The following is a 27,041-nucleotide window of genomic DNA, read 5'->3' on the forward strand; positions in this document are numbered from 1 at the left end:
GCATGGTTTATAGTAAGAATTATGGGAAAGTTTAAACCGAGTAGGGGACATGAAGATTCTGACAAAGGAAAGTCCTATGCAAATGGGGTTTCAGATAACCTGTTAAATGCAAAAATAAGATGCTACCATCAAGGTAGAACAGACTTGCATAAGTCTAGCTAAATCTTTTGAAATGATCTTCAGTGAGTCATCATCGACAGGTACCTGCCAGAAGCCAAGGTGGAGTGGAAATACAAGAGCGCCACTATTGGTTTCAAAGATCCTTCTAATAGTGAATTTGAAGCTACCAATTCAGTACTTTAGGTGAGTGAGCACTGAATGCTATGCTATAGTATTGTATTATTGTAGAGACAGACCAGATACAAAGTATGTCCTAATGGAACTCAAGCTTGTTTCCTTATCATCTATATATTTACCCAGCTATACCCTATGTTAAATTGTCTCAGCATCCCTGTGTATGAATTTGCACAGTAAATTTCTGGCTGAATATAGTGTCAGAAAAAGCTTCTAGCTTCTAAAAAATAGATATGTTTTTGTTTTGTAAGTTATCTCATGGCTTTCTGCAAACCTGCAACCATGGTTTTAAAGAAATTAAGCGTTTTAATGTCAGTGGGCTTCCTGTCTAAATGTGTCTCACCTGGCATATCTAAGTCCTCTTAAACAGACTTAACTGTCTCTCTTCAGTTAAGTCGGTTTAATTTCAGTTTTACCATAAGCCACTAAATACACCGTGGCAGTGTTAACTGCCAACTTGACAGAATCTAGAATCACCTGGGACACAAGGCGCTGGCCATTCCTGTAGGGGATTATCTTGATTGAATTCACTGATTTGTGAAGACCTATCTTAACAGTGAGAGGGCCATTCCCTGGGAAGGGGATTGTAGACTGCATAAATGGAGGAAAAGGGCTGAGTGCTGGCATTCATTCATTCATCTCTCTGCTTCCTGGCTGTGGATGCCACGTGACCAACTGCTTCAACTTCCCTGCCATGATTGACTGCGCCCGTGAACTACGAGCCAGAAACCCTTTCCCCTCCTCGGTTGCTTTTGTCAGAGTATCGTACTGCAGCATCAAGAGAAGAAATCCACACATGTTCCTCAAGGCTGCAGATGTAACGCACAAAGTTTGAATTAAAAATAAGTATAACCCACTAAAAAGGTTGCCTTGACAGACACAAGCTTTATTCTGAAATAAAGAACACTTAGGATTAGTACCATTGAGCAATGGGCAATTGTGTTGGCAAGGTGATCTATACATATTTGCTTCCTGACTGGCGGCACCGAAGAATTAAATTAGAGACTTTGGTTTGGTTAGAGCATAAGTGAGGAGTGTGCAAACTCTTTTATTTTTTTTAATCTTTGTTTTAAAAAAAAATCTAGAATTCTCACCACGAGTTGCTTGTGATGGTCCTGAAGTGTCTCTGGGTCAAGGGTAGAATCAATTGGGACAATTTCATTTTTCCTTCTGTCAATGTTTTCCAGCATGAGAAGCAAAGCATGGCTCATTTCGTGGAACTCCTACCAAAAAAAAAAAAAAACCCAAAAAAACCAAAAAAACAGAGCATAAAATAACTGCGGATGGTACATTTTCCTAGAATATATATCAGCGCCTTTTATGGCCATCATGGGAAATATGCAGTGCCATAGTGACCAGGACATGACCTCTCAAGGAGGACGGTCCCTCCTTGTCTTAGGAGGCAGAGTGGCTATGGCTTGATCCCAGCAGCCCTGGTGCTGTTGTGATCCACACAGTATGAGGTCATCTTCTTATCTAGAGCATCTAATTTACCACTTGTGGGGACATTTAGACAGGAAGCCCACTGACATTAAAATGCTTAATTTCTTAAAACGCAAAGCAAAACGAAACAGCAGCAGCACTAATAGGTGACCTGAAAAGAAGCAACTCTCTTCCGTATGCTCGAATCTCTCCATGTTTAAAGGGCTCAATCCTGTATCCCCTTCATTCATCTTCTTACTGTACTTGCTCTTGATGTGCCCCTGCATACAGTACAACAGGGACCCCCCACTTCCCAGGTGACGGCACACCCCATTGTCGTCCTATCTCATTGTGTACAGTCCTGATGCAGGCAGAGCCTCACTGATCACTTACTGCCTGGGGGCTATAATTCAGCCACATAGCCTTCTTGCTGCTGCTTTAAGAAAGACAATGGCTTTGCATACTTCATGGACCTCCCAGCTGTTGAATTCCTTCAAAGCAACATCCTCCCAGCATCTGGCAAATAGTCATGGGATTTCTTGGCCCTCCCTCCTGTAATAGTTTTTCTCCATTACCATCAAATCTATGTTTATAAATTCCTCGGATAACTATTTCCTTACTCTAAATGTTTTTTTTTATTACATGCATTTATTTTTCTGGGGAGGAAGGAGGCATTGACATGCCATGATACACATGTAGAGGTCAGAGGATAACTTTCAGGAGCCAGTTCCCTCCTTCTGCCCCATGAATTCCAGGTTGGTGGTGGGCACCCTTACCCACTGAGCCATCAGGTCAGTTTCTCCTACTCTGTTGCTATTGTTTTTTGAACAGAAGCAAAGCCTGGACTGTGTCTTAACTGCCGAGAGGTTTACCTGGCGCACAGAGGAAGGAAACTCAGTAAATGCTGGCACAAATGGATGAATCTGTATCTGTAACGCTCACTTTGTTGTGCAAAATTTATCTGCCTAAATGCATGGTAAATATGTTTTGAGTGAATAAATGAGTTAAGTGGATCAGTCAAAGAAGGATCATCAACTTGGTAAGCATTGGCTTTTTATCTAGCTAGATAGAAAACGGGACAAAACTCCTTGAATGCAGGTCACAGGAACAGATTCCCCAGTAACAAGAAAAGCTGTCTCATTCAAATACTGGCTTATAAGAGCAGCCACATCTGTCAAGCAACTGTAATGTCAGCATCCGGGCTGCTGTAAGGTCAGCATCCAGGCTGCTGTCTTCACCTGCCCAGAGTCCTACCAACCTGGCACTGCATCAGGGCGCCCTGCAGCAGGCCCCGCCAGTCTTCCAGCAGAGAGCACACTCGGTCCCATCTCCCGTTCATCTGGGATAAGCGATCCTGCAGGTCATGGCTTTCCTTACTGTCCCCCTGGGTGAACTCTGAGCTGCAGAGGTTGATGGAGAGGATGATGGCTTTGCGCTGGTCCACGGCTTTCTGGAGCTCCTAAGGAGAACAATCAAGTAAGGACAATGCTGGAGATATCACGTTTAAGGCCCTTGAAAATGTTTTACTCAGAGCTGAGGATAGAGCCCTGTTGTGAGTTCAATCCCCAAAGCCCACATAAAAAGCCTGGTGTGGTTGTTATTCCTTTTGATCTCTGGTCCCTTTAAGGGGCAAGCCACGCCCACTCCCAGTCACTTCTGACCTCTCGTCACCATCTTGGTTTTTTTCTCTCTCTCCCTTGGCATGTGCACACGTGTTTTCTGTCCTTTCTCTCTCCCTTTTTGTGTTTCTGTCTTTCTTTCTCTTTTAAGTAATAAATGTTTAGCTTTATGTTCGGCCTTACGTCTATTTACTATGTCCTGTAAGCCTTTTATCCTTATCCGCCATCTCCACCCGCCCGCTTGGGTGACTCTCCAGGCCGCATGGCAGCACCAGCCTGTCCGGGATGAGCCACCGCTCTGCCGCTCACAGAGGGCAATCTGCACCACTCTGGCAGCCATGTCTGCCTGGACTAGCGGCTGCGGTCATGGCAGCATTATTTTTTTAAGGAATAAAAGTGGTGGTACATGCTTATCAGCCCAGGACTGGGTAAAGAGAAGAAGAATGTTGGGGCTTGCAGGACATCCAGTCACTGTAGCCTAGTTATTGAGCCCCAGGCCTGTCACAGACAAAAGGCAGATAGCATTATCAGAATGATCTCGAGGGTGTCCCTGTCCTTCATATGCACATATACACATGTGCAACTGCACACACATACACACACACACACACACACACACACACACACACACACACACACTAAAATATGCCCTGAGCAGGATGGTCAGCCAGATAAGGGACAGTGTGTATATAACACTTAGAATAATATTACAATAAAAAAAGGAATCAATTCCAAAATAACTAACAACAGGGATGGAACATAAGAAAATATATGATGTTCAAAAAATTTAAACAGGATGTAATGTAGATCACATCAGCATTCCATATATACACACCCATACACGCACACCCGCTGTCTCCCATGTTTCAAGAGTTCCTATGACAAAATGAGCAACTGTTACATTTTCAGGACGTTTGCTATGTTTGCTAGGGCTTTGCAGAGTGTGAATTTAAAATGATCAAGGGGAAAGGACTTCCCAAGGCACGAAGAGACTCACAGAGAATTCTGATGCCTGGTACAATGAATGTCAGATTTGAATAACTGAGCCCCATGCAGAAATAGCCAACCATAGCTCAACAAAACAGGGACTGAGCTCTGGAGCTTGAGGAAAGATGGCTCTGGCCTTTTAAAATCTTTTCAAAAATAATAGTCTCATTTCACTAAACCTGTGGCACCCAAACTTCTCTGTGTGTGAGGAGAAGGGAAAAGCTCCTTAGAGCCTAGTATTCTGGCCTCCAGTGGCCGGAAATGCAGGCTCATTGACCCACAAATTAACCCTGACTATGTCACAGGCCACATTGTTGCTGTGGTGAAGAAAATTCATTGTGTTTTTATGATTTGATAAATTTAGCTTGACTTCCAAAAACAAACAAGACAACAAAATAAGCAAACAAACAAAACCCGCAGGCAACCGAATTTTGGCTTCATGCATTAAACAAAGCAAGACAGTTGGGAACTCAGTACCAAGGACTCAAGTTCTTAATTCTGTAGTAAGAATCTCTATGTGATCAAAAACACCCAAAGATCCTTCTTGGGTAAGTAATTCTGGAAATCACACTATGTGGGGTAATTTCCTACAATTTCTCACTATTTCTGTCGTTCTCCTAATGACTTAATTTTTTTTACTATAGGTTCACAACATGGTTCCCCAGATGCCACGAAGACATCACAAGTCAACAGATGCTGGGAATGGATCTGTTGAGAGAGGTTCAGAAAAAGATGTGGGTGGAACTGGCGGTTTCTGCTTGCCATGCACGATGACATCCAAGCTCTGACTTCATTGCTTCATCTCACCGAAGTCTCAGACTCTGGTCAACACTACATGTCTTCTTTCAAGGGAGCCTGGCTATAATACAAAACTACCTAGATAGATAAAGATGTGTGTGTATCTATCTCTAGATAGATAGAAAGACAGACAGATAGATAGATAGATAATCTAATACCTAGATAAAGTGTCTTGGGAACTCCAGAGAAAAATGCATTTCTGTATGCAGCTCCTGTGAGTTACATCTCTCATTTGTATCTTGTCCTGGGGCTCATGGGCCTGACTCAGAGAGCAACCCCAAAACACTGCAATGGGGATTTGTGGACAGCAAGATTCATGTCTGTGTCTGAAAGTTCAAAGGAAAGCAACACGATCACCAGGAGAAAAGCCACAATAGCATCAATCCAAAATGAACAGTATATACTAAAGACCACAGGAACACAAACAGAATACGTGTTATCCCAGGAGGCTTCTCACTGGGGAGAAACATGGTTTTGATGTCCTCTAGACAAATATCACAGGAGCTACAGAGCTACCAAAGAGAAATGAAGCCCCGAGTCTGGAGGGGGCTCACAAACTTCCACAAGCAAGTGCAACTGGGTGAGGAGGCTGAGAACCAGACCTGTAATTAAAGGACAATATCTGTGCACTCCTTCAGCCCGAGCCAAAATCAGATGCCAGCGGCGAGTGTTTCACTGCAAGAACTCCACACATTTGTATTGTTTTGCTCATTTACTATGCAATTGCTTTTGCCACGGCCACAATCCATTTAGCAAGTTGTGTTGACTGGAGACAGTCAAATGATTTCACCAAGTCTCCCAAAGACTCACACTAATGTGACCTTGGGGATGACTTCTCTCCAACCTATACAGACATGCAAGGCACTCAAACCTGTGCTTCCCCCTGTGAAGACACCAGATAGGTTCTAGAGGTACCAGGTTCTGTATTAAACCTAACTGGCCATTCCTTAAAATACTAATTTATTAAGTTGTAAGCGATAATTTGAATGATAGACATATATAGTTCAGTCCTTCTCTTGAATTTTAAAGACCAACTTGGGTTTGAGACAGCTCAGGAGAGAAGAGCATTCTGTCCACTTTGGGTAGATGCTGCCTGAATGGGAAATGTCCCCAGCAGTCTCCTGTGTTGAATGCTTGATCCCCAGTCGGAGGTGTTACTTTGGGAAGCTCTGGAAATTTAGGAGCTAGGGCCTACCTAGTAGAAGCAGAGGAGAAAGAGTCTCCTTCAAGGCTGTATCTTGTCCTATGCTGCTTCTTTTTGCCTGTAGCGTGTCTGCTATGAGGTGAACAGTGTCCTCTACATATGCCTGCCACCATGAAATTCTGCCCATATGCATGAAGTCAAGGTAGGGAACGACCAACTAAGCCTTCAGGCCGTCAGTCTTTCTTGTCTCTTATTGGGTTGTTTACATCAGGCATGCTGACATACTTCTCAGAATACTAACCCACATACTTTCTGGCTGTTGCCCCAAGGAAGTATAGACCTAGAGACAGAAGTTATGGAAGATGGGTTGGGAGGCAGCAGTCAGTAAGTGATTCACTGTGAAAGTATGAGAATCTGAGTTTGGTCCCTAGAACACAAGTCAAAAAGAAATCAAGGCATGGTGGGGTGTGTTTATAATCCTTGTGATGGGGAGGCAGAGTCAGGAAGATTCCTGAAGTTCATTGGCTAGGCAACATAGCCATTTGACACATTCTAGCCAATGAGAGACTTTGACTCAAAAAAGAGAAACAAAGAAACAGAAAACCTCAAAAGCTAAAATGATGAATACAGAAGAGAGATTGTTCTCTGATCTCTATAAACATGTGCACATATATATACTTCTATGCCTATATAAACATGTCTACACACATGCACACGTTCCCACACACGCACACACACTCACACAAATCTGTTAGCTGTTACACGTGACCATGCTCTTCGCACTGATGAAAGGAAGGCAAAGACAGGTACCTTGAGCTTCTTGATGTGACTCTCAATGGTGTGGATGTCGGTGCTGAGTGCCAGGTGCTGGAGTCGGTCCAGTTCCTCCTCTGTCTCACCTAGCCAGGCCCAGATGTTATCGAGGTCTGACTTGAACTGCTGCCACTTCTGAAGGTTCTGTTTCATCCTCAACTCCTTGCTCAGTGCCTGGGCCTGGAGGAGCTCCCAACGGTCAATCACACCTGGCGGAGCATGCGCAGAGCAGTGAGCAGGAGTTCTACACTGGTGAGGTTTTAGGAAATGCTTTAGAGATACCTGGTGGCTAACTAAAGGGCAACAGACAGAACAGTAATGCCTCTGATCGTTTCTGCTGTCACCTGTAATGACAGCTAAACGGGTTCAGTGGCTCTGATTTCCTATCTGTTTCTCTAATGACAATTGTGTAAAGCACATTTGCTATACAGAATTTAACACTGCAGTAAGCAGTGTGGGAGGAGATCAATCCATCTTTGACTTCTTCCTGGAGAGTCCTCTGAAACCATGCAGACACTGACAGTGTAGACCAGGCAGGTCATTTGAGTAAATGAAGCAGAAGACACACTTTGACACTCTCTGCCGCCCTCCTCTGTCATGGGATAGTGTAAAGGGACAAGAAGCTGACGATGTGTATTTGAATAAATGGAGCACAACACACACACAATGTCACTCTCTGTCTCCCTCCTCTGTCGTGGGATGAAATAGTGCAGAGGGAGGCTAAGCAGCTCCGTGGAGCTTGGTGTCACACAGTGATCTTGGGTATCACTCTCTGAAACCGAGGGCAGCGCCACTCACCCGCTGTCTGCGTCTCGGTGCTGTTGAGGTTAACGAAGCCTGGGACGCTCTCTTCCTCTGCCAGCTTGTGCTCTAGACGTCTCACGGAATCTATGCTGCCGCTGCATTCACCCAGCAGCTTCAGCTGTTGAGACACACGCCAAATCAGCCCTCTCACCACAATTCCCAAGAGTGCATAGGGCTTTGGGGAAAGCATCTCTGTGGACCCTCAACAGGGCGGTGGCTGTGTCACTCCAGGAAAAACTAAATAGAATTCAAAACTGTGCTGTGTCAGCAGGTCTCACGCATACGTATGCATACAGCCATAAAGACAGGCTTTGCGTGCATGACAGACATGTGAAACCTTGGAAACTTCTTTGATATCAGTGGTTCTCAACCTGTGGGTTGTGACCTCTTAGGGGCTCAGATGACCCTATCACAGGGGCCGACTAAGACCATCAGGAATCACAGATATTTACATTATGATTCAGAACAGTAGCAGAATTACAGTTATGAAGTAGCAATGAAGATAGTTTTATGGTGTGGGGGTCACCACAATGTGAGGGATTATATTAAAGGGTTGCAGCATTAGGAAGGCTCAGAACCACTGTTTTATGAATCTGAACAGATCAAACTGATCTGGAATTTAAAGGCCAGAGTCCTCAGCCGGTGAGGCAATATCTGATTTATGGCCAGTTGTCTCTTCATTCTCTTCCATTTCTACCTAAATGCAGAAACACTAAAAAGACCACAAATCACACAGAACAACTTGTACATTAAATAACTGAAATATTTAAGAGTCCAGAGCACTTTGGAAGCCAGCTGTTTTATGAGAAAATTTACAGCCATGTTTCGTCATCGAGGGATTAAATTCCAGCCTCAAAGAAAAACTCCAAGATCCATTCGTAATATACAGACAGCATTCGAATAGTAAAAGAAGCAAGTTCCAGCTAGGTAAGGTGGCTTGTGAGGGTGGTCCTAGCACGTGGTGGGCAGAGAGAGACAGATCAGGAGTTGGAAACCAGCCTGTGACAAGAACCTGCCTCAAAATAAAGGAAAACAAAGTAATACAAGGTAAAAGGAAGCAGAACATAAACTTCAACACTTTCATTTCAGTAGAGTGTAATCTTACCTCTCAATGTTTCTCACAACCACAGTGTCTTTGAGTTAGTTTCTGTCACTTTTGACTGGGGTTAAGTGTCATCGTGGTGAAGTCAACACGGTCATCGACAAGCTATGCGACACTTGATTTTTCTCTTACACAGCACTAGAGAGTGGACCCAGGTCCTTGAGCAGGCTGGGTAAACACTCCACCACTAAGCTGCATCTCCGGCCCTTGTACTGCACTTTCAGAAGAGGCTCCCTGATCGAGAAGTGACTGGGAGGGTATTGGGTAAGAGTATGCGCAGCCAGATCTGCTTTCTCCCTGAGTCCAAACTGAAGAGCATGTGAGGTGTGATGAGATCACTGGGAATTAGCCTTCCATTCCTTTTGACCAAGAGATGGAGGGTGGGGAGATTTACTTTAAATTCTCTGCTTAAAGTATGTATAGGTTATGTCACTGACAAAAATATTCCTTGGTCAGGGACTAGAATAAAGAGATTTTAACTGGATACACTGGCAACTGAAAATGCAGAACTGCTAAGATAAGGATCCCCTGCTGTCTTCTTCTGCAGTTTGCCCTAGTTAGGATGGTTTTAGACCAAGTACCCAGTGCAGGAGGTGGGGCTGGGATGGAGCTCAGTGGCCCAGCACTAGCTTAGTGTATGCAAGGTCCAGTTTCCAGCGTTGCAAAATCTCCCCAAATCAAAAACAGAAGATTCCAAAGACTCCCAAGGTCATTGAATGAACTTAAAAGAACTAAAAGAATAACAACAACCAAAATCTCCTGTTAGTAATCCGGGGATGACCTTGGTCCAAAATTTACTAGCTGAATTTGGACAGGCACCTCATGATTATTTGGACAAGAACGGGTTTTATTGTCTTCAGCTAAATGGATCATATTAAATGCTCGGTAAAAAGCAACAGGTTGGTCATGGCAATGGACTCCAAGGTCTGTAAACAGATTGATTCCTTTCAAAAAGTAATTTCAAAGAATGGGGTTTTGCTTCCCACATCCATGTCTGTGAGTTCGAGGACAGCTCTGGACCTCAGAGTCCTCATGCTGCAGACAGATGAAATGGTTTGGGTCAGAGTTATAATCCAGGTCCAGAAGGTTCTGGTTGGAATACTCACATAGCCCTTGTAGCTGGTGTCCAGGTCTGGTCCTGTGGGAGTTTTGCTTCTGAGGATATTTGCTGTTTGTTGCATCTGGAAGCGGCTGTCATCCAGGGCTTTGTCTAGCTGCCTCATCTGTGACTCCAGTGAGCTGGGATCCCCTGTGGTGTCAACCATAAGGGTCACAGTGTTTGATTTATGTCAAGCTTGTCAATCAAGAGGCCTCAGAAAGCATTTCAGCTATGGCGAAGCAGAAAGGGCATGTGCTGGGAGAATCATACAGCGGGTTTAGTGCTACCCTGCCAGAGGGTTAGACATGTAAGGGGCCAAGCCAGTGAGTGTGCTTCCTGAGGAGACTCAGCAGCCTGGGCTTGGCAGAGAGCTCTACAGTGGATCCTGAACAGCCTTGAGTGTCTGCTCCCTCCTTCAGCCAGTCCCATGGCAATCTGAGTGTTCGACACAGTCGAAGGCCTTCCCAGGGACCTAAAGAGGTACCAGCCCTGGCCCAGGCACCCGGAGACGAGTGTATCCCATGCTCACTTAGCTAGCAAGGAAGGATTCACCCTTGGGTTTCTTTCTGTGGACCGCAGAGATATTAGAGCCATTGAAATCCCTGGTTGCATCCTTCCCTTAAGCATGGATTCTAGTTAATCAAGAAAACGCTAGCTCAGAATAGACATGTAGAGAGGAACACTTCGTTTTTCATGGGAAATCAAAACTAAACCAGGAACAAGCTAAGATTCTGTCTCTCTCTTAGGTATATTCCTCCTCACTACCCAGGTAGTGAGCTCATCTCATCATTTAAATTTATCTTTTGAATTTAGAGTGCGCTGTGTCTCTGTATTTGCAGGTACGTATCTGCATGCATATTATAGTCACTGCTGAACAAAAACATGGACCACCTGAGTGGCACTCAGATTGGGTGAAAACAAGGAATAAGTTGACCTTTATGAAATATATTCCTAAGTCTACCTAGGAGAGGCCACTAGCTGAAAATCATTGAGAAAGTCGCTGCAAAGCTAGCTTGGTTTCTGTCCTTGTGTTGGTCTTCAGAAACTTCAGACTGGTATAAACCAGACAATGACTCAGAATCATACTGATGGTCAGACACACGTCCCAAACACTGACCCAGACCTCAGTGTGGACAGGATCTTGTGCAACCTTGAGCAAAACTGGTTTCTCTTTTCAACCTTCCTGTCTTCAAAAACAGTTCTATATAAATGACAATCTAAGGATTACAATACTATGGCGAGCATGTCTCCTCTGAGGAGGTAATACTTTTTCAAGGAAAATAAAATGTTTCATCAGCTGAAACCTGCTCACGCCCTCACAACAGCCTGTGGCGGAGGGTGTGCCCACAGCATCTGCCCAGTCGGCTGTAGGTCGCAGCAATGCTCCTCTGGTGCCCGCGTCCACCAAGATGGAGACGAGAGCACAGAGGCTCAAGAGCTTTCGCCTTTTATATTTTCAGCTGTCACTGGGCCCCGAATTCTCCCTGTGATGACACTGATTAGCACTTGGTAAGCTGAGAAGCTATTTCATGACATGGTTATGGTGGTCATTTTCTTGGTGTTGATGAACTAGTGGTCTTTTTTTTTTTTTCTGCTAATGCAAGAGGAAGAGAGAAAGGCTGTGCCTCGGCATGCTCGAGCCCTGAAGCTGTGAGAGGCAGGGAAGCTGTGCTGAGAGAGGGGGTTGGTGTAAGGCGGTGTGGGGGGCTCGTTCCCATTCTTCGTGCCTACCAGAAGTATTTCTGATTGCATTTTCTGTGAGTTTTACATAGGCCTCGGGGTTCTCAGGGATCACTACATCTGTAAAAAGAGCACAGTCTGAGTTGACAGCTAGGCGCTAGACACCTTGATTCCCTTGTGGCAGGAAAGCAGTTTGCCTAAGGAAAAAGAAATTAGTTGTTCTTGATGGTCACGGGCATGGAGGGGAAAGCACGCATGCTCGCCAGGGGCTTCCTGCTAAGAATTCACATTGACTGAGTGTTTTCTAAGTCAGTTTAAAGTGCTTTTATCCTCACAGGAACCCTAAGGGTGCCTGGTTGCATTATTTCCATTTTATAGATGAGAAAATAAGCATCTAGGAGAATGGGGTTCTTCATGGAAACCTAGAAAGGCACTGGGAGGGATTCCCTTTGTCAGCATCTTTGCTTTGAGAGGAGGTCTCAAATGACACAGCCCTTCAAGACCCTAGCCAACTTTATAGCTATGGTGGTTTGAATGAGAAACATCCCCCAAGGACTCATGTATCTGAACATTTGGTCCCCAGTTTGTGGTGCTTTGGGGGAAAGCTGTGGAACTGTTAGCAGGTGGAGCCTTGTTAGAGGAAGTACATCACTGGGGGCGGGCTTTGATGAGTTTATAGCCTCACCCCACTTCCCGTTCTCAGGCTCTGCTTCCTGTGTCTGGATGACAATGTAACCAGCTAGGGTCTTGCTCCTACTCCCATGCCATGCTTTCTGGGCATGAGGGACCTGTATCCCTTTGGAAACAGAACCCAAAATAAATTCCTTTGTTTTCCTTAAGTTGCTTTTGGTCATGGTGTTTTATCATAGTTTCAGAAAAGGAACTAATACAGGAGCAGAGGATTGCCCTGAACTCTTGATCCTCCTGTCTCAACTTTGGGAACATTAGCATAACAGCGGTATGACAGCATGCCTGGATTAGAACAGGAATTTCCTCAAAGGCAGCTTTCAGAGGAGCACTGCTCTTTCTATCCGTATGGGAGCCATACATGAAAACTCAAAGGTTAATGGCCATGTTAGAATAGTAATAAACAGGTAGATGGGCTTAATTCTAAAATATGCTATGCAATCAACATGAACAGCACTGCTAGCTTGTGCTCATTCTTTGTGCGAAGTTCTGAAATTTGCTCCATGCCTTTAAATGCATTTTTTTTTATCAATAGTCAGCCTCAATTACAGCAGTCACAATTCAGTGCCTGCTAGTCATACCGGCTGATGGCCACATGGTACGTGGCATGGGCAGCACTCTTCTCTGATTATGTACTGCTTCTGTTTACCTTCTGTAAGGTCCTCTTAGGTTTCTTGTTCTCCCTACTTCTCTCTAGATGCTCTATTTACACGATTCCCCCCATGCACTCTGAGAATTCCTAGTTACATGTAGAAGTCCTACCTAATATGTATCTTTAGATAGAGATCTAGACCCACGCGCCTATTTCTAAATGGTAGAGTCTGGAAGGTCTATAAATAGCTCAAAATAGGGACAAATACAACTGACGTCTGTACCTCCACTATTTCGCATCTTGCCTCCCGCCCAGGCACACCATGTTTTTCTCATTTTTCTCAGAGCCTAGGACCACTTTCGTCTTCCACTTAGGTGCCCAACCCAGAGTCTCCCCCATCTCTATCCACTTAGCTGCTAGGGGGGCACTCATTTCTCATGATCCATCACCCTCCCTAGGGTTGTTTCCTTAATCCAGGCTTATAGATCATCATCAATATTCACTAATAACATCCATCTAAACTCTTTTATTTCCAATCTATACTCTACCCATGGAGCCTGTATACAAATAAACTAAGGAAATATGCGGTTGGTCACCTCTCCTTTCGTCTTCCAGTGGCTCCCCAAAGCCTTCAGCATAAGGGCCAAACTCCTCTCCATAGTGAACTGGTCACTTCACGGCCAGATCCTTGTTCACTTTTCCGGTTTCCATTGCGCCCACTCTATGCCTTCCAGTACAATCTTAGTATTCTTGACATACTTCAGATGACCCGAAGCAGCATGGCTGATGACAAACCTGGCAGGGGCTCCTCTCTCTTCCTCTGCACTGCTGTGTCCACCTCACAGACTCATCATTATCTCTCTGGTCTCACTCAGCATGCTCCACCCCACCCTGAGACAGGTGTCCTATAATGTCCCTGAGTGACCATGGATACACACAGCACTTATACATAGCACATCTTCAGGGAAGCCAAGTCCAGGTAGCTAGTGTGTCCTTCCTATGGATTCTCAACATGAACTTTGCTCTCCTACCTGACAAGCCAACCGCTCCCCTGAGGTAGAACTCCTTGTTGTCCTCTCCCTCTTCGTCTTCTGAGGGCAGAGTCCGCGATGCTGACTCCAGGTCCCGACTGAGATCATAGTCATGGTCCCATTCCAGGGGGATGGAGTCCACGCTGGCTGGGGTGTCTCGCCCTGACCGCTCACTCCGGAGGGGCTGAGGGAGGGAGAGGGAGGGGTTGGAGGAAGGCTGTGGGGAGGGCACACCATCTGCAGAGGGGTCCTGCCAGCGTAGGTCTGAAAGAGCCGTGGAGTCTTCGAGATCTAGCTCTCGATCTGAGAGGTCATGGTCATCATCCGGTAGCTAAAAGGGAAGTCACACCAACTCTGTTACTGCAGGAAGAGGAGTTTCCTCTTACTCCAAAGAGGTGTGACTTTCAGCATATGCCAGCACATCCTGCTGACCACATGGGGTCAACTTTATCAACATATATGGAAGAACTTTCTGATTACTTCCTGTGGCGGTTTGAAGGAAAATGGCCCCCAATGGCAGTGGCACTATTGGGAGGTGTGGCCTTATTGGAGGAGGTGTGGCCTTGTTGGAGGAGGTGTGCCACTGTGGGGGTGGGCTTTGCTCAGGCTATACCCAGTGAGACAGATCACTTCCTGTTGCCTGCCAGTCAGGCACTCAGCTCCTTCTCCAGCACCGTGTGTGATTGCACACCACCATGTCCCACTATGGTAAGAATGGACTAAACCTCTGAAAATGTAAGCCAGCTCAATTAAATGTTCTTTCTTTATAAAAGTAGTTGTGGTCATGGTATCTCTTCACAGCAATAGAAACCCTAACTAAGACACTTTCAAACTACCTTATGTATTTCAACATATTGAAACTACCTATTTCAACCTCAGTTTTATCATTAATAGGGACTATAATAAAATGCACTCCAAGGAATCATTATAGGAAATTAAATAATATTAATTTAAAATGAAATAAAAATAACACAAATAAAGGATCAAGTAGCATGCCTCCAATTCAACTGGCACATAATGGTTTGGGGCCCACATGCTAACCATAAAACATGTCTTTATCACAGAAAATTTCAAATGTTTGGCTAAGAAAACCTATACAAATGAGATGAAATTGTGGGGGCAAGGAGAAAAAACATGGAGGGAAAGATTTATTCAAAAACCATCTCATGAGCTGAGCAATTGCTCACATCTCTTACTTCATCTCCTCATCTTTCCATAAAGCTACTTCATCTTCCATAGAGGAGGTGAGCCACAAGGACTGCCCAAGTCTTTATAAAACTAGACAGTCACTCACTGAATGAAAAAAGCAGTTCTCCCTACAAGATGGTGACTGTAAATCAATCCATTTTAAAGTTGGAAAAACTGAGGTGAGCTAAAGCAACTTGTCCCAGGTTACATAGATACTGGTATCAAAGCTTGGAACAAACCCAGATTTTCTGCTTTCAAATACTGGACTCCTGACTGTGTTATGCTACCTAATCCCACACAGCTACTTCTCTCTAGAGTTAATGAGGAAGAAATAATTGCTGCATACAGGCAGGCGGATCAGTTTCTTGTGGTATCTTTCCACACGTCCAAAGACCTCCTGGCAATAGCGTCGGAGTTCGTCCAGCTCCTCCTCAATGACAGCTGCATCCAGAGGCTCACTCTTCTCTATCAGCTGCTCCCCTTGGCCAATGATCTGCTCGATCTTATTGTGGTTCAGCGAGATCTCCTGCTGGAAGGCCTGAGGGTACAAACACAATGTAGATTTTATACAGCTTGGCATGGTGTCATACTAAGGGACACCATCATCGTGTCAGAGAGACTACATAGGTGATATCTGACTTACTGTATACAAAGACAAACCACAGATGTAGCAATTGTTTTCTAAAGTAAAATATAATGCTAAGGCAGAATGGGATCAGAGACGGAGACATTAAGAAAGAGCCTTTGTCAATAAATAGATATTACCATAGATAGTGTGGGTGGAGGAGTAACAGAGAAATATTGACAGCTGGTGTCAATAGTGCTGGTGACTCCTGGTAAAAATGATGGTGTGATATTAACATTTTCATTTATCTCATATAATGTACATCAGATGTCACACATGTCTAAGGGAGCCCACAGAATCTCACATGATTCTTTTGTTGTTTTGGAACATAAGCACCAATGCATCAATTTAGACTGATAGAAAAGCAAGGGATCTGGGAATGATCATTTGCCCTCATTATATATGATTTCTGGTGTGGGATTCCCCTCTGTATGCTGTGAATATGTTTTAATACCATTGGTTAATAAGAAGCCTCTTTGGCCTATGGCAGGGCAGAATAGAGCTAGGTGTAGAAAGTTAAACTGAGGGCAGGGAGAAAGAAGCCAGAGTCAAGCAGATGCCATGTAGTTGCTCAAGACGTAAGATGTGAGGTAACAAATCATAAGCCTCGTGGCAAATTATAAAATAGAAATTGGTTAATTTAAGATGCAAAAGCTAGCTAGGAATATGCCTGAACCATTGGCCAAATAGTATTATAATTAATTTAGTTTTGTGTGATTATTCGAGCCAGAAATTGAAAGGACAGTCTCCAATTTACATATTTCAAAGAGAGATATCATGGGTATAAGTTTCAAGTGATTGATGCTCAATTGAAGACAGCAGTTTCTGTCCTGTGAGTCCTGCAGCTGTTCAGTCCCAAATAAGTACACAGAGGCTTATATTAATTATAAAGTGTTTGGCCTATTTTTAGGCTTATTACTAACTAGCTCTTCTGACTTAAATTCACCCACAATTCTTGTCTATGTTTATTCATAAGACTTAATACCTTTTCTCAGTGAGACATTCTCATCTTGTTTCGTCCGCATCTGGATTATGACTGACTCTCTGCCCTTTCTCTTCTCAGACTCATCTGAGTCTGGTCGACCCACCTATACTTCCTGCCAGGCTACTGATCAATCAGTGTTTTATTAAACTAATACAAGTGACAAATCTTTACAGGGTATGAGATCATTATTCCACAGCATTTACCCAGTACAAGAATAAACCCTACAAGAGTTGAAATTGTTCACTAGCAACAAAGACTGCCAAGGAGAATGGAGAAGAGGGATGAGTTCCAAGATCCTACCAGAATCTAAAAGGAAAAATCCCAAATACCAATTGGTAGAAATGTCTTGTTGAAGTGTTCAAATGTTGATTTGCCTATGGGATGAATTGGGACAGTGGTGTAGGGAGGGGCAGGGAAAAGCATTGGGAAGAACATGAGAGTTTGTGATTTTTGTGATAAACTATTAAGGGTAATTTCTTTTGTTTCATCATAAAACCCAAAAAAGTTTGGGAATTATTTTAGTCACTATTCTATTGTGGAGAGAAAGCACGACCAAGGTCATTCTAATAAAAGAATGTATTTAATTGGAGGTTTGTTTAGAGTTTCAGGTTTAGTCCATTATCATCATGGCAGGGGGCATGTTTATCATACCTGGTTCTGGAGCAGTAGCTAAGGGCTACATCCTGATCCACTGGACAAGAGAGGTATCCTGGGCCTAGTATAAGCTTTTGAAACATCAAAGTCCACTGCTGGTGACACACTTTCCCCAACAAGGTCAGGCCAACTCCAAAAAGGCCACACCTCCTAATCCTTCTAATCCTTTCAAATAGTTCTACACCCTAATGGCTAAGCATTCAAATACATGAGCCTTTTGGGACCATTCTTCTTCAAACCACTACAGACATTATGATTTTTATTCTTAAGCCACAGAACAAAAAGAGAACAAACAAAACCACAGTGGGGTAGTATGGGAGGTGTCTAAGTGGTATAGTTTATACTTATCATGTGTAATATCCTGGGTTCAATGCCAAGCACAAGTAAATAAATAAATAAATAAATAATCTATTTGGTTGTTTTTTGAGACAGGGTCTCATGGAGCATAGACTAGTCTCAAACTTGTCATGTAGCCAAAGATGATCTTGAAATTCCTGGTCCTCCTGTCTCTACCTCCCCAGGGCTCAGATTATAGAAATGTATCATCTTTTTGCTTGCTTGGTTTTTTGTTTTGTGTTGTGTTGTTTGTTATTTGAAACAAGTTCTCACTCTGTAGCCTATACTAGTATGGAACTCACTACCCAGTCAAGGCTGACCTCCAACTCTTGGCAATCCCCCTGCCTCACTCTCCAGAGTGCTGCAATGATGTGTGTGATCCTCCTTATCAAGCTTATACTGGGGATAAAATGTTAGAAACTGTCTTGCAAATGATTAAGCTTGTCACTCCCTCTTTTACGCAATGCACATTATTTCTTCAGTGAAGGTTTCTACCTAGCCACTATGTCTGAATTATTTAGTGAAAGATACAATATATATTTAAAATAAATTTAGCCTCCAAGAATATAGACTATGCAGAGTGAACTCCCATTCATTAGACTTAATAAGAACATTGCATTATGGGCCAGGAAAACAGCTCAACAGGTAAAGGCGCTTGTCACCACGGGTGAGGACAGACCTGAGCTTAATTCTTGGAACCCACATAAGAGAAGAAGAAAACTGACTTCCATAAGTTGGTCTCTGACCCCCACATGCACATTGTGACATGTAGATGTCCCTGGAACCTGCTACACACATACAGAAAACAAAGGTAATTTTAAAAATTAAAGCAGAAGAAAGCTGTATTTTTCTGGAAAGTGGGGGCTACAAATACTCTCTAGAAATCTTGAAAATAAGTGATGGGTTAAAATAAACAACAACAATAAATCCCTAACACTGACAACCACGTTACTATTTTTAAAGTATTCATGTTAATGGTGGATCAGAGAGCACCAGAATGTTTAGAAAATTCCAACATTGCTGGGTATAGTGGCTGACACCTTTAATTCCAGTACTCTACAGGCAGAGGCAGGCAGAACTCTGAGTTCGAGGCTACCCTGGTCTAAAGAGTGAGTTCCAGGACAGCCAGGATTACACAGGGAAACCCTGTCTCTAAAAATAAAAAACAAACCAAAAAAATATTCACTATCTTTAGAATCTTCTGAATATTTTCTTAATCACAAAGAACTAATTTTTAAAAGCTCTCTCCTATACTCTACATCAAAGAATTTGCAAACATTCCCCTTTTCAGTGTCTGTACATACTGATAACTTGCAGAATAACTGACCCATTACCTTGAGTTGTTTTATTTTGGCTTGAACATCACATTCAGAAAAATGTTCAATATTGGTGAGCTGTAGATCCATCTCTGTCAACCAGACAAGAATGCTGTCCCGTGCAGTCTCAAACTCCTCCCGCTGGCTAATAAAATGCTGGAAACAAGAGGCAGACATTAGGTATTAAGACATCCATAGTCACACACTGGTATGGCCCAGCCATTTCCAACATTCTGGGAAGTCCATTCCTTACAAACATGGAGCATGCTAAATTATCTTCAAACCACTTCCCTCTGGCCATTCCGACTCCCACTGTCCCCAAGAGCATGTCACACTACTGCCTGGGCTGGTCCTCTAGCCTCTATCAGACAAGGCTTAAGAACAACCTTGAGTCTGCGCAAGATGGAGGTGACGCGCTTCTGTAGGTCATCCCATCGCTGGTTGCCTCCGTGGACCATCTGCGTGAGGCTGCACGCAGAGTCGGTGCGATTCTCTCTGGCCAGGCGGCGGTACTGCTTGTTGATCAGCTCGAGCTGGGTCAGGCTCTCATGGACTTGCCGCTGGAAAGCCTGGGGCCACAAAGAAGTGAATAAGTGTGGGAGAGCCTTGCAGGACTCTGGGTTATGTCTCTTGGCTTTCATAGTGCAGAGTCAGGGAGGACGGAAGTGACACTACCACAGACACAATGGATCCATCAAGAGCCAGAAAGAAAACACAGAACTATAAGGAACCATTGTATACAAATAGATACATAAACAAAATGTACACATATACATTTGCATATGAGTATATATACAAAAACATCACACATATAATGTACACGCATGCATACACATAAAATGTAGTTTTTAAAATGATTGATAAAGTTAAGCCATGTGTGACGGCACAAATCTATAATCCCAGCATTCTGGAGTCAGGGGTGGGCAAGAGAATCAGAAGATCAAAGTTATCCTAGGCTACACAGGGAACTGGAAGCTAGCATGGGCTACGTGAGTCCTTGAATCGAAAAACAAACAAAAAAAATACACAAAATAAATAATAACCTAGAAACAAATTTTCCCATCAAAGAAACCATTACAAACTTAAATACATGTGTCTACACATCAAATGGAGGTGTTCAAGGTTCCTGTAAGAAATGATATTTAAAGTGGCACTGTTCAGTTGCAGAATATGTAATTTCCTAAAGATGCAGAAATCACCTTAATCCCGGTATCCATTAGGAATCAAACTAAAACCATCTTTGGCAGAAGAGCCTCTACAGCAAGCTATTAACCTTGCTTTTAAGAAGATCAGTTTAGTAACTTTCCATTTTAAAAAAAATAAAGTAGTTTGAAGCCGGTCCGAGTTCTCCGTTGATGAATCGGCCTCCATGAAAGATGGTAGAGCTGCTATCCTGGCTTTCGCCATGGATGCTCTGCCCTGGAGGACAGGGCTTGTAGCAGAAATCCTGCAGTTGCTAGGATTCGTTCTGTCCCTGCTGCAGAGCACAGCACTAGGCGAACAAACATCCACCCAAATGAGAGATGGTTTCGCCCTCAACTCATGCACCATGGTTTGTGACTGATTCTTCTCCCAGCCCACAACCCAAAGGTGATGTATGAATAGTTCATTGACCTGGGCTCATATCCATCTCTTTCTTCAGTTTTCATTGGCTCCTCACATTGCTCACAGGACCACACACCTGTCCTGTGAACATGTGCCTTCTGAGAGCTGCTTTATACGAGCAAGGCAGGGGCTGGGGTCAAGATCATGATTGGGAAACCCATAGAAACAGCTTATCTGAGCTAGTGGGAACACCCTGACTCTGGACTGACAGCTGGGGATCCTGCATGGAACCGAACTAAGCCCTCTGAATGTGGGTGACAGTTATGTGGCTTGATCTGTTGGGGGGGGGTTGCGGCAGGCAGTGGGACCAGGACTTATCTTGGGCACATGAACAGGCTTTTTGGAGCCTATTCCCTATGGAGGAATCAGCCTTGATACAGGGGAAGGGGCTTGGTCTGGCCTCAACTTGGTATATCAGATTTTATTGATCCCGCAAGGGAGACCTTAGCCTCTCTGAGGAGTGGATGTGGGTGGGATGGGGGGAGGAGAAGGGGAGGGAGGGGGGAACTGGGGATAGTATGTAATATGAAAAAAATAAAAAAGAATATTTATCCTAGCAGATCTAATCATCAGTTCTGAAAATTTAGGAAGTTTTAAGGCAGGTTCAACTTTTGTTGCCATAGTAAGTCAAAGTATAGATCTGCCCACTCAGGCAATGGCAAAGCACTCAGGGCCAGCATCCTAGCAAACCCAGAGCCAGCATCCAAGTATACCCAGGGACAGCATCCTAGCATAACCAGAGCCTTTCCAAACATTTATGCAATTGAATGGATGATATTTAAGCAGAATTTTGTTTCTGTGACATTTTCTATCTGTAAGATAATTAAGTATAAGAATCATGAGAAGTGATAAAAATCAATTATTTCAGTGCTGACCATCTGAGTAGCTTCTTTCATAAAATATGAGTCCAAAATAGCATCAGGAATTATCTCATATAATCTGCTTTGTGGTATAAGCCAATTATGAAAGGTTTTAACCTTTACAAAGCAGAGCTCCACAAGACACAGGACAGGGTCACTTCCACTAGCCCTCAAGTGACCTGGATTCTTTGGCACTTTATGGTGACTTTTAGATAGAGAAAACTTTTTACAGAGGCATTTTCTTCTTCTGTACTTAGTGGTAGACTTTCCTATGAATCTATTCAGAATCCCTCTTACTTATTCCATAGCATCGAATACTATTACAATCAGATAGCTCTCCTTCTAGGGTTCAGACCTTTAAGTCAGACAAGAACAAGAAGAAATTTCATTTTTCCTCCAGTAGCTCAAGGCTTGGTTCACTGATGTCAGAAGAGGAAAAATGGAGTCATTTATGGATCCAGCCAAAATGATAGTTTTATCTATAAACATCTTGAGGAGGGCTGGGGAAAAATTACCAGTAAGGCACAAGTAAGGACTGATTAGAACATGTCAGAGCCCCTTAGAGTGGGTACACAGGCACACATGTATATGGGTGTGTGTACACAATGGCTTGCTCCACCACACCAATGTCTACGCGAATCAGACTCAGGAGTGGCAGGAACTCAGGGTCTCACAGAGCAGACCTGAGATCGTGAAGAAGGCAAGCCATGTGTAAGGGATGATCTAATGATCTAATAATCCTTCCTACACATAACTAAGCACTGTTATCTTCATCTCTTGGTGATTTAAAAGCCTTCGTGACTCAAGAGAGTACCACCCTCTGCTGCTTTATTCAAAGTGAGTTATGATGACAATATTTTGTCTGATTCTGAGGCTCACTTTATGTCACCAGTGATCAGAATCATTCCTATATATATCGGATGACTTAATGTTTTGAGCTAGCATGTAAAGTATGTTTCTGTACGGCCATTTCAACCTGCTTTGCTTTCATGGCCTCCCTCCCACAGTGTGTTCCGCCTTCCCTTCCTCCTGACTCTGCTTGGCCTTCTTCCTCATAAAGTTTATCTATACACACACTAATTAGGTTGAAATAATTGAGAGAATACATTTACAGGAGATTTTCATATTACGGAAACAGTTATATTTAATCTTAGAGGAAATAGACGATTGTAAAGAATTCTGACATAAGAGTAATGCCACGAGGTTTGGGGAGGATCATGAGTCTTGTTTTCTAAGAGGTTCCTTTTCCCCTCCTCTCTCCCCCCTGCGCTTCCTTCTTTGGAAATGACATTACTACATAGGCCAAGGTAGATCAACTTGAGATCCTCCTGCCTCAACCTCCTGAGTGCTGGAATTATAAAAAATTGCCACTGTATCTGGCTAACACTTTTATTATTATCTTATTTGTAATTCTGACAGTCATCACCAATCTTTGTCTACGCACGAGGCATGCTACCCATTGCTCACAAGCCATCCCCCAGCTGTTGAACAGATGACACGTGCCACATTAGTCAGTTCGTGCCCTGGAGCATCAGCTACCAGCTTACTAGTGCCACAGCAGAATAACAGTGAATATTTGGAACTAGGAATCACCTCAAACTTCTTAAGCTCTTCCTTGGCAACGGTATAGAGCACCCCAGAAGAGCTGGGGAACGCTGCCGTCCTTTCCGAAATCTTCAGCCAGTCTTCAAAACGAGCGTAGTCATCCAGAAACTTCTGCCACAGTCGCCACGTCTCTTCAATTCTGAGGCAGACGATGGAAGAACACACCCATTATTAAGGCTGCTGAGTATCAGAACCCTACGACGCCTTCAACAGGATTAAGGGTGCCAAACAAGCAACTGTTGGCACCGTAGCACCTTTGAGTCAAAGCGCCCAGAGAAAGAGACAGCCAACTGTTGTAGCTAAAATAAAACAGCTGCTGGTTTAAAAGATGGCCTGCAGCTCTGAACTTGGAATGAAGTCAAATTGGATATTAAAGTACAATACACAAGCAGCCCTGGCGTTTACACAGGAGGTTAAAAACCCTGCACGGAGGCAGTGCGTTCAGGCCAGCGTACGTACCCCTTAAATAGAATTGAAGTTGGAAATTTCCTTTAAGGCCAACATCAGACTGAGAGTGATAATCGTCATCCTTGAAAGACAACAGAGCTTTCGGGACTGGCCAAAGGGCAGCATGGTTTTAGGCCACTGAGGTAATTTTGTAGCAATCTAGAATGATTATTTTGCCACTGTCATTTATCAAAGGGCTTAAAAGTAAAGGTGTTTATTATTCAATAAAAGTAGCACAGAAAGTTGGTTGCTCATTTTCACATATGTGCACCATGAGGCTTCTTCTTTGTTCCCCTAAGGCCCTCCTACAGCCCCTCCCACTCTTGCTGGCCCCTTTTCTCCTAAATACTTCCTTCCACATCCGGGTCACATATATTCTGTTATCCCTTCTTCTACCCCCTTCTTCTAAACTCCTTCCTCCTCCCATAGTCCCCTTTCTACTCTCATGTCCTAGGTATAAACCTGTATGTTATCTCTACGTTTAAATGCAGATTTATGTGTGTTATCTAAACATTCAAATCTAGATTTATATATTATCTATACATTTACATCTAGATTTCTAATCCTAGATGTAGTGATTTCATTCGTATTTTAACAAATAAAGCTTGCTTGCAGATCAGAGAATAAAATATCCACACTGGTCAGCCATACAGATCAGGCAGTGGTGGCACACACACTAATTAGAGTGGCTGGGTGGTAATGCATGCCTTTAATCCCAGCACTAGGGAAGAATATAAGACAGGAGGAGCCAGCTCTCAGGCTCAGTCTCATTCTGATATTCCTGGAGGCAGGATTGCCATTTCGGTCTGAGGTAGAAGTAAGAAGATGGCTGCTTTGCTTTTCTGATCTTCAGGTTGAACCCCACTTTCTGCCTCTGAGATTTTATTATTTGTGCTATACCTAGATCTAGAGACAACATGAGATATTTACCTCTTTTTTTTTTGAGCCTGGCTTATTTCATTTAACACTATGAGGAGTGGAATTTTATTAAAAGAACGTTGCCCTTCTATAACTACCAATCCTATAAAGTTATACGTACTTCTTAAGGGCAGACTTTAGTTTTGCTAGGTAATATTTGAACTGTCAGCTCCAATGTAAATTGGCTTGTTCTATTACCACTATGCCTACTTATATTTCCAACTACATGTAGGTAGTGGCAATGTCGGGAAGCCGAGGCTACTTTTGGACTTTCTAACCAATGGAAAATAGCAAACTGTGGATGCGATGAATGGAGAGATGGAAGGAGCCTCTTTGCTGCTTGTCTCTGTCTGTTTTGTCTGCAGCCGCACACCCCAGCTCACTTGAGCCTCCTTTCCATGGACATCGCGCAGATGTTCCTCCATCGCCGGTCCAGGTTCCGAGTGGCCTGCTGGATGGAGTCACACTCAGCCTCGGTGGCACAGGCATCACAGTCGTGCAGGAGGACCTCACACAAGTTGAGGACAGAGGCGACACCCGAGCTGTGCTTCTCGATGTCTCTCTGAAGCTCCTGCCGGGGAATGAAGTGTGCTCTTTGGTAAAGTCCGTGTAAATAGATGAGATTACCCAGAACCATGCTCAGCAAATGCTAAACGGCTATGTCATCCGTGATTGCATTTCACTTTTGTGAATGAGCAAGTTTGCCCAGCCTTATCTATGACACCTCAGAAGCTCAGGGTACAATATGAGAAGACGGATCTGGAAATATTCTGTGACAAGTGCCAAAATACTAACTGATCAGATAAAGTGGATCACACTAGGGATTGGAGAGATGGCTCAGTGGTTTAGAATGTGGCTACTCTACCAGAGGGCCAGAGTTCATATCCCATCACCTATATTGGGAGGCTCACAAATGCCTGAAATGTTACCTCCAGGGGGGCCCAATGGCCCCTTTGGACTTCCATTGATGCCTGTAGGCAGACAAATACACACACACACACACACACACACACACACACACACACACACACACACCACTCTAAGAGTAAAACTAGTTTAGTAGTGAGTGAAAAAAAATAAATCCTGCGTTGGGCTTGGTAGATGGCTCAACAGGACAGTGCTTGCCACACAAATGTGATAGCTTAAGTTTGAATCCTCAGAACCATGCAAAGCCAGACATTCTAGGCAGCATGCTCTGTAATGCCAGAGCTCCTAAGGCAAGGTAGGAGGCAGAAACGGGAGCATCGTCAGAAGCTTGTGGGCCAGCAAACATGTATACACGGTGTACACATGTATATACCACAAGAGACCTTGCATCACAAGAGACCCTGTGTCAAACATCAAAGGTGAGGATGAACAGTAGACTGGAGACTGTCCTCTGAACGCCACATGCATGCTGTGGCACAGTCGTGCCTGTGTGTACACACACACACACAGAGAGAAACACACACACACACACACACAGACAGAGAGAGAGAGAGAGAGAGAGAGAGAGAGAATCTTGCCCTAGTCTCTACTAATACATCACTTTTGTTTCAGTTGATCAATCAACTTATGCACAGCTATGAGCAGCTCCCCCTTCAGAACTGAAACAGCTCCGCAAACGCACCCGACAACATCAAGAGGTTACTGTGGTTTAAGAAACTGAGGTTCACTTTCTTAAATGAGATCATCACTACTTCCCTTGGAGCACAGTTTTACATGGAGGACAGAAATAGAAAGCTTTTGATAAAAAGCAGGAAACTGGATTTTATCCAACACCAACATATGAACTCATGTTCACTGCAGAAACTGTGAATCAAAACTATCCGTTATTTCCCTCACTTGGGCTTTTCTATAATTTGGTTCTAAATGTTCTCCAAAGGCCTGTGTGTCAATGGTGTGATCACTGGCCAGCAGCAATACTGGGAGGCAGCAGGACCTCTAATAGGCAGCACCTTAGGTACGTAGCCTTGTAAAGGGTATTGGGGCCCCAGCTCCTTCCGACTTCTCTTTTATGCATCTTGGAAGCTAGGAGGTCAACAGTTCTCCTGAGTCTCTCTTTCCACGGTGCACTTTTCCTCCACAGCAGCAGAGCTGTAGGACCCATAGACTGGAATCCCCAAAACCATCTGTCAGAACAACGCCTTCCTAACCTGAAATAGCTGGGATGGTTTTCTGTGTTTCCAATTTTCCTAGGCATTTATAATAGATCTTTATGATCTGAAAGTGTGTGTTTTTTATTTGGGATTTTTTTTATTAATACTTTAATTAATTAATAATTTCTTCCCTCATTGAAAAAGGTTTTGGTGACTTTTATCAAATAATTGCATTGGATATTGGGATTTAGACATTAACTCTTTAATTTTATTCTTTATCGCCTATTTTTCATGTTCTTGATCTTCTCATTTTATATGTGGGAGAAGATCAATCCTGAATGTTCCTTTTGGA

General features: G+C 43.6%; 1 protein-coding gene across 4 annotated transcripts in view; it reads right to left on the reverse strand.

Moving 5' to 3' along the window:
* Syne1 (spectrin repeat containing nuclear envelope protein 1) overlaps window positions 1-27,041 on the reverse strand; it is a 477,339-nt gene that overhangs the window by 10,153 nt on the left and 440,145 nt on the right. For 2 of the 4 annotated variants that reach the window (XM_087912026.1, XM_085688033.2), the window contains 12 exons: window positions 24,995-25,182; window positions 23,235-23,385; window positions 19,563-19,745; window positions 19,195-19,332; window positions 15,607-15,798; window positions 14,073-14,403; window positions 11,814-11,882; window positions 10,090-10,232; window positions 7,876-7,999; window positions 7,075-7,286; window positions 2,975-3,175; window positions 1,389-1,517 (listed from right to left, as the gene is read on the reverse strand). In XM_087912026.1, coding sequence (XP_087768152.1) covers window positions 1,389-1,517; window positions 2,975-3,175; window positions 7,075-7,286; window positions 7,876-7,999; window positions 10,090-10,232; window positions 11,814-11,882; window positions 14,073-14,403; window positions 15,607-15,798; window positions 19,195-19,332; window positions 19,563-19,745; window positions 23,235-23,385; window positions 24,995-25,182 — 2,061 coding nt within the window. The remainder of the gene's footprint in view (window positions 1-1,388; window positions 1,518-2,974; window positions 3,176-7,074; window positions 7,287-7,875; window positions 8,000-10,089; window positions 10,233-11,813; window positions 11,883-14,072; window positions 14,404-15,606; window positions 15,799-19,194; window positions 19,333-19,562; window positions 19,746-23,234; window positions 23,386-24,994; window positions 25,183-27,041) is intronic. The other 2 variants (XM_085688039.2, XM_085688027.2) reach the window with 1 other exon arrangement.

This window comes from Myodes glareolus, chromosome 1 (genome assembly GCF_982192425.1).
Source record: "Myodes glareolus chromosome 1, mMyoGla1.1, whole genome shotgun sequence".
Lineage (NCBI taxonomy): Eukaryota > Metazoa > Chordata > Mammalia > Rodentia > Cricetidae > Myodes > Myodes glareolus.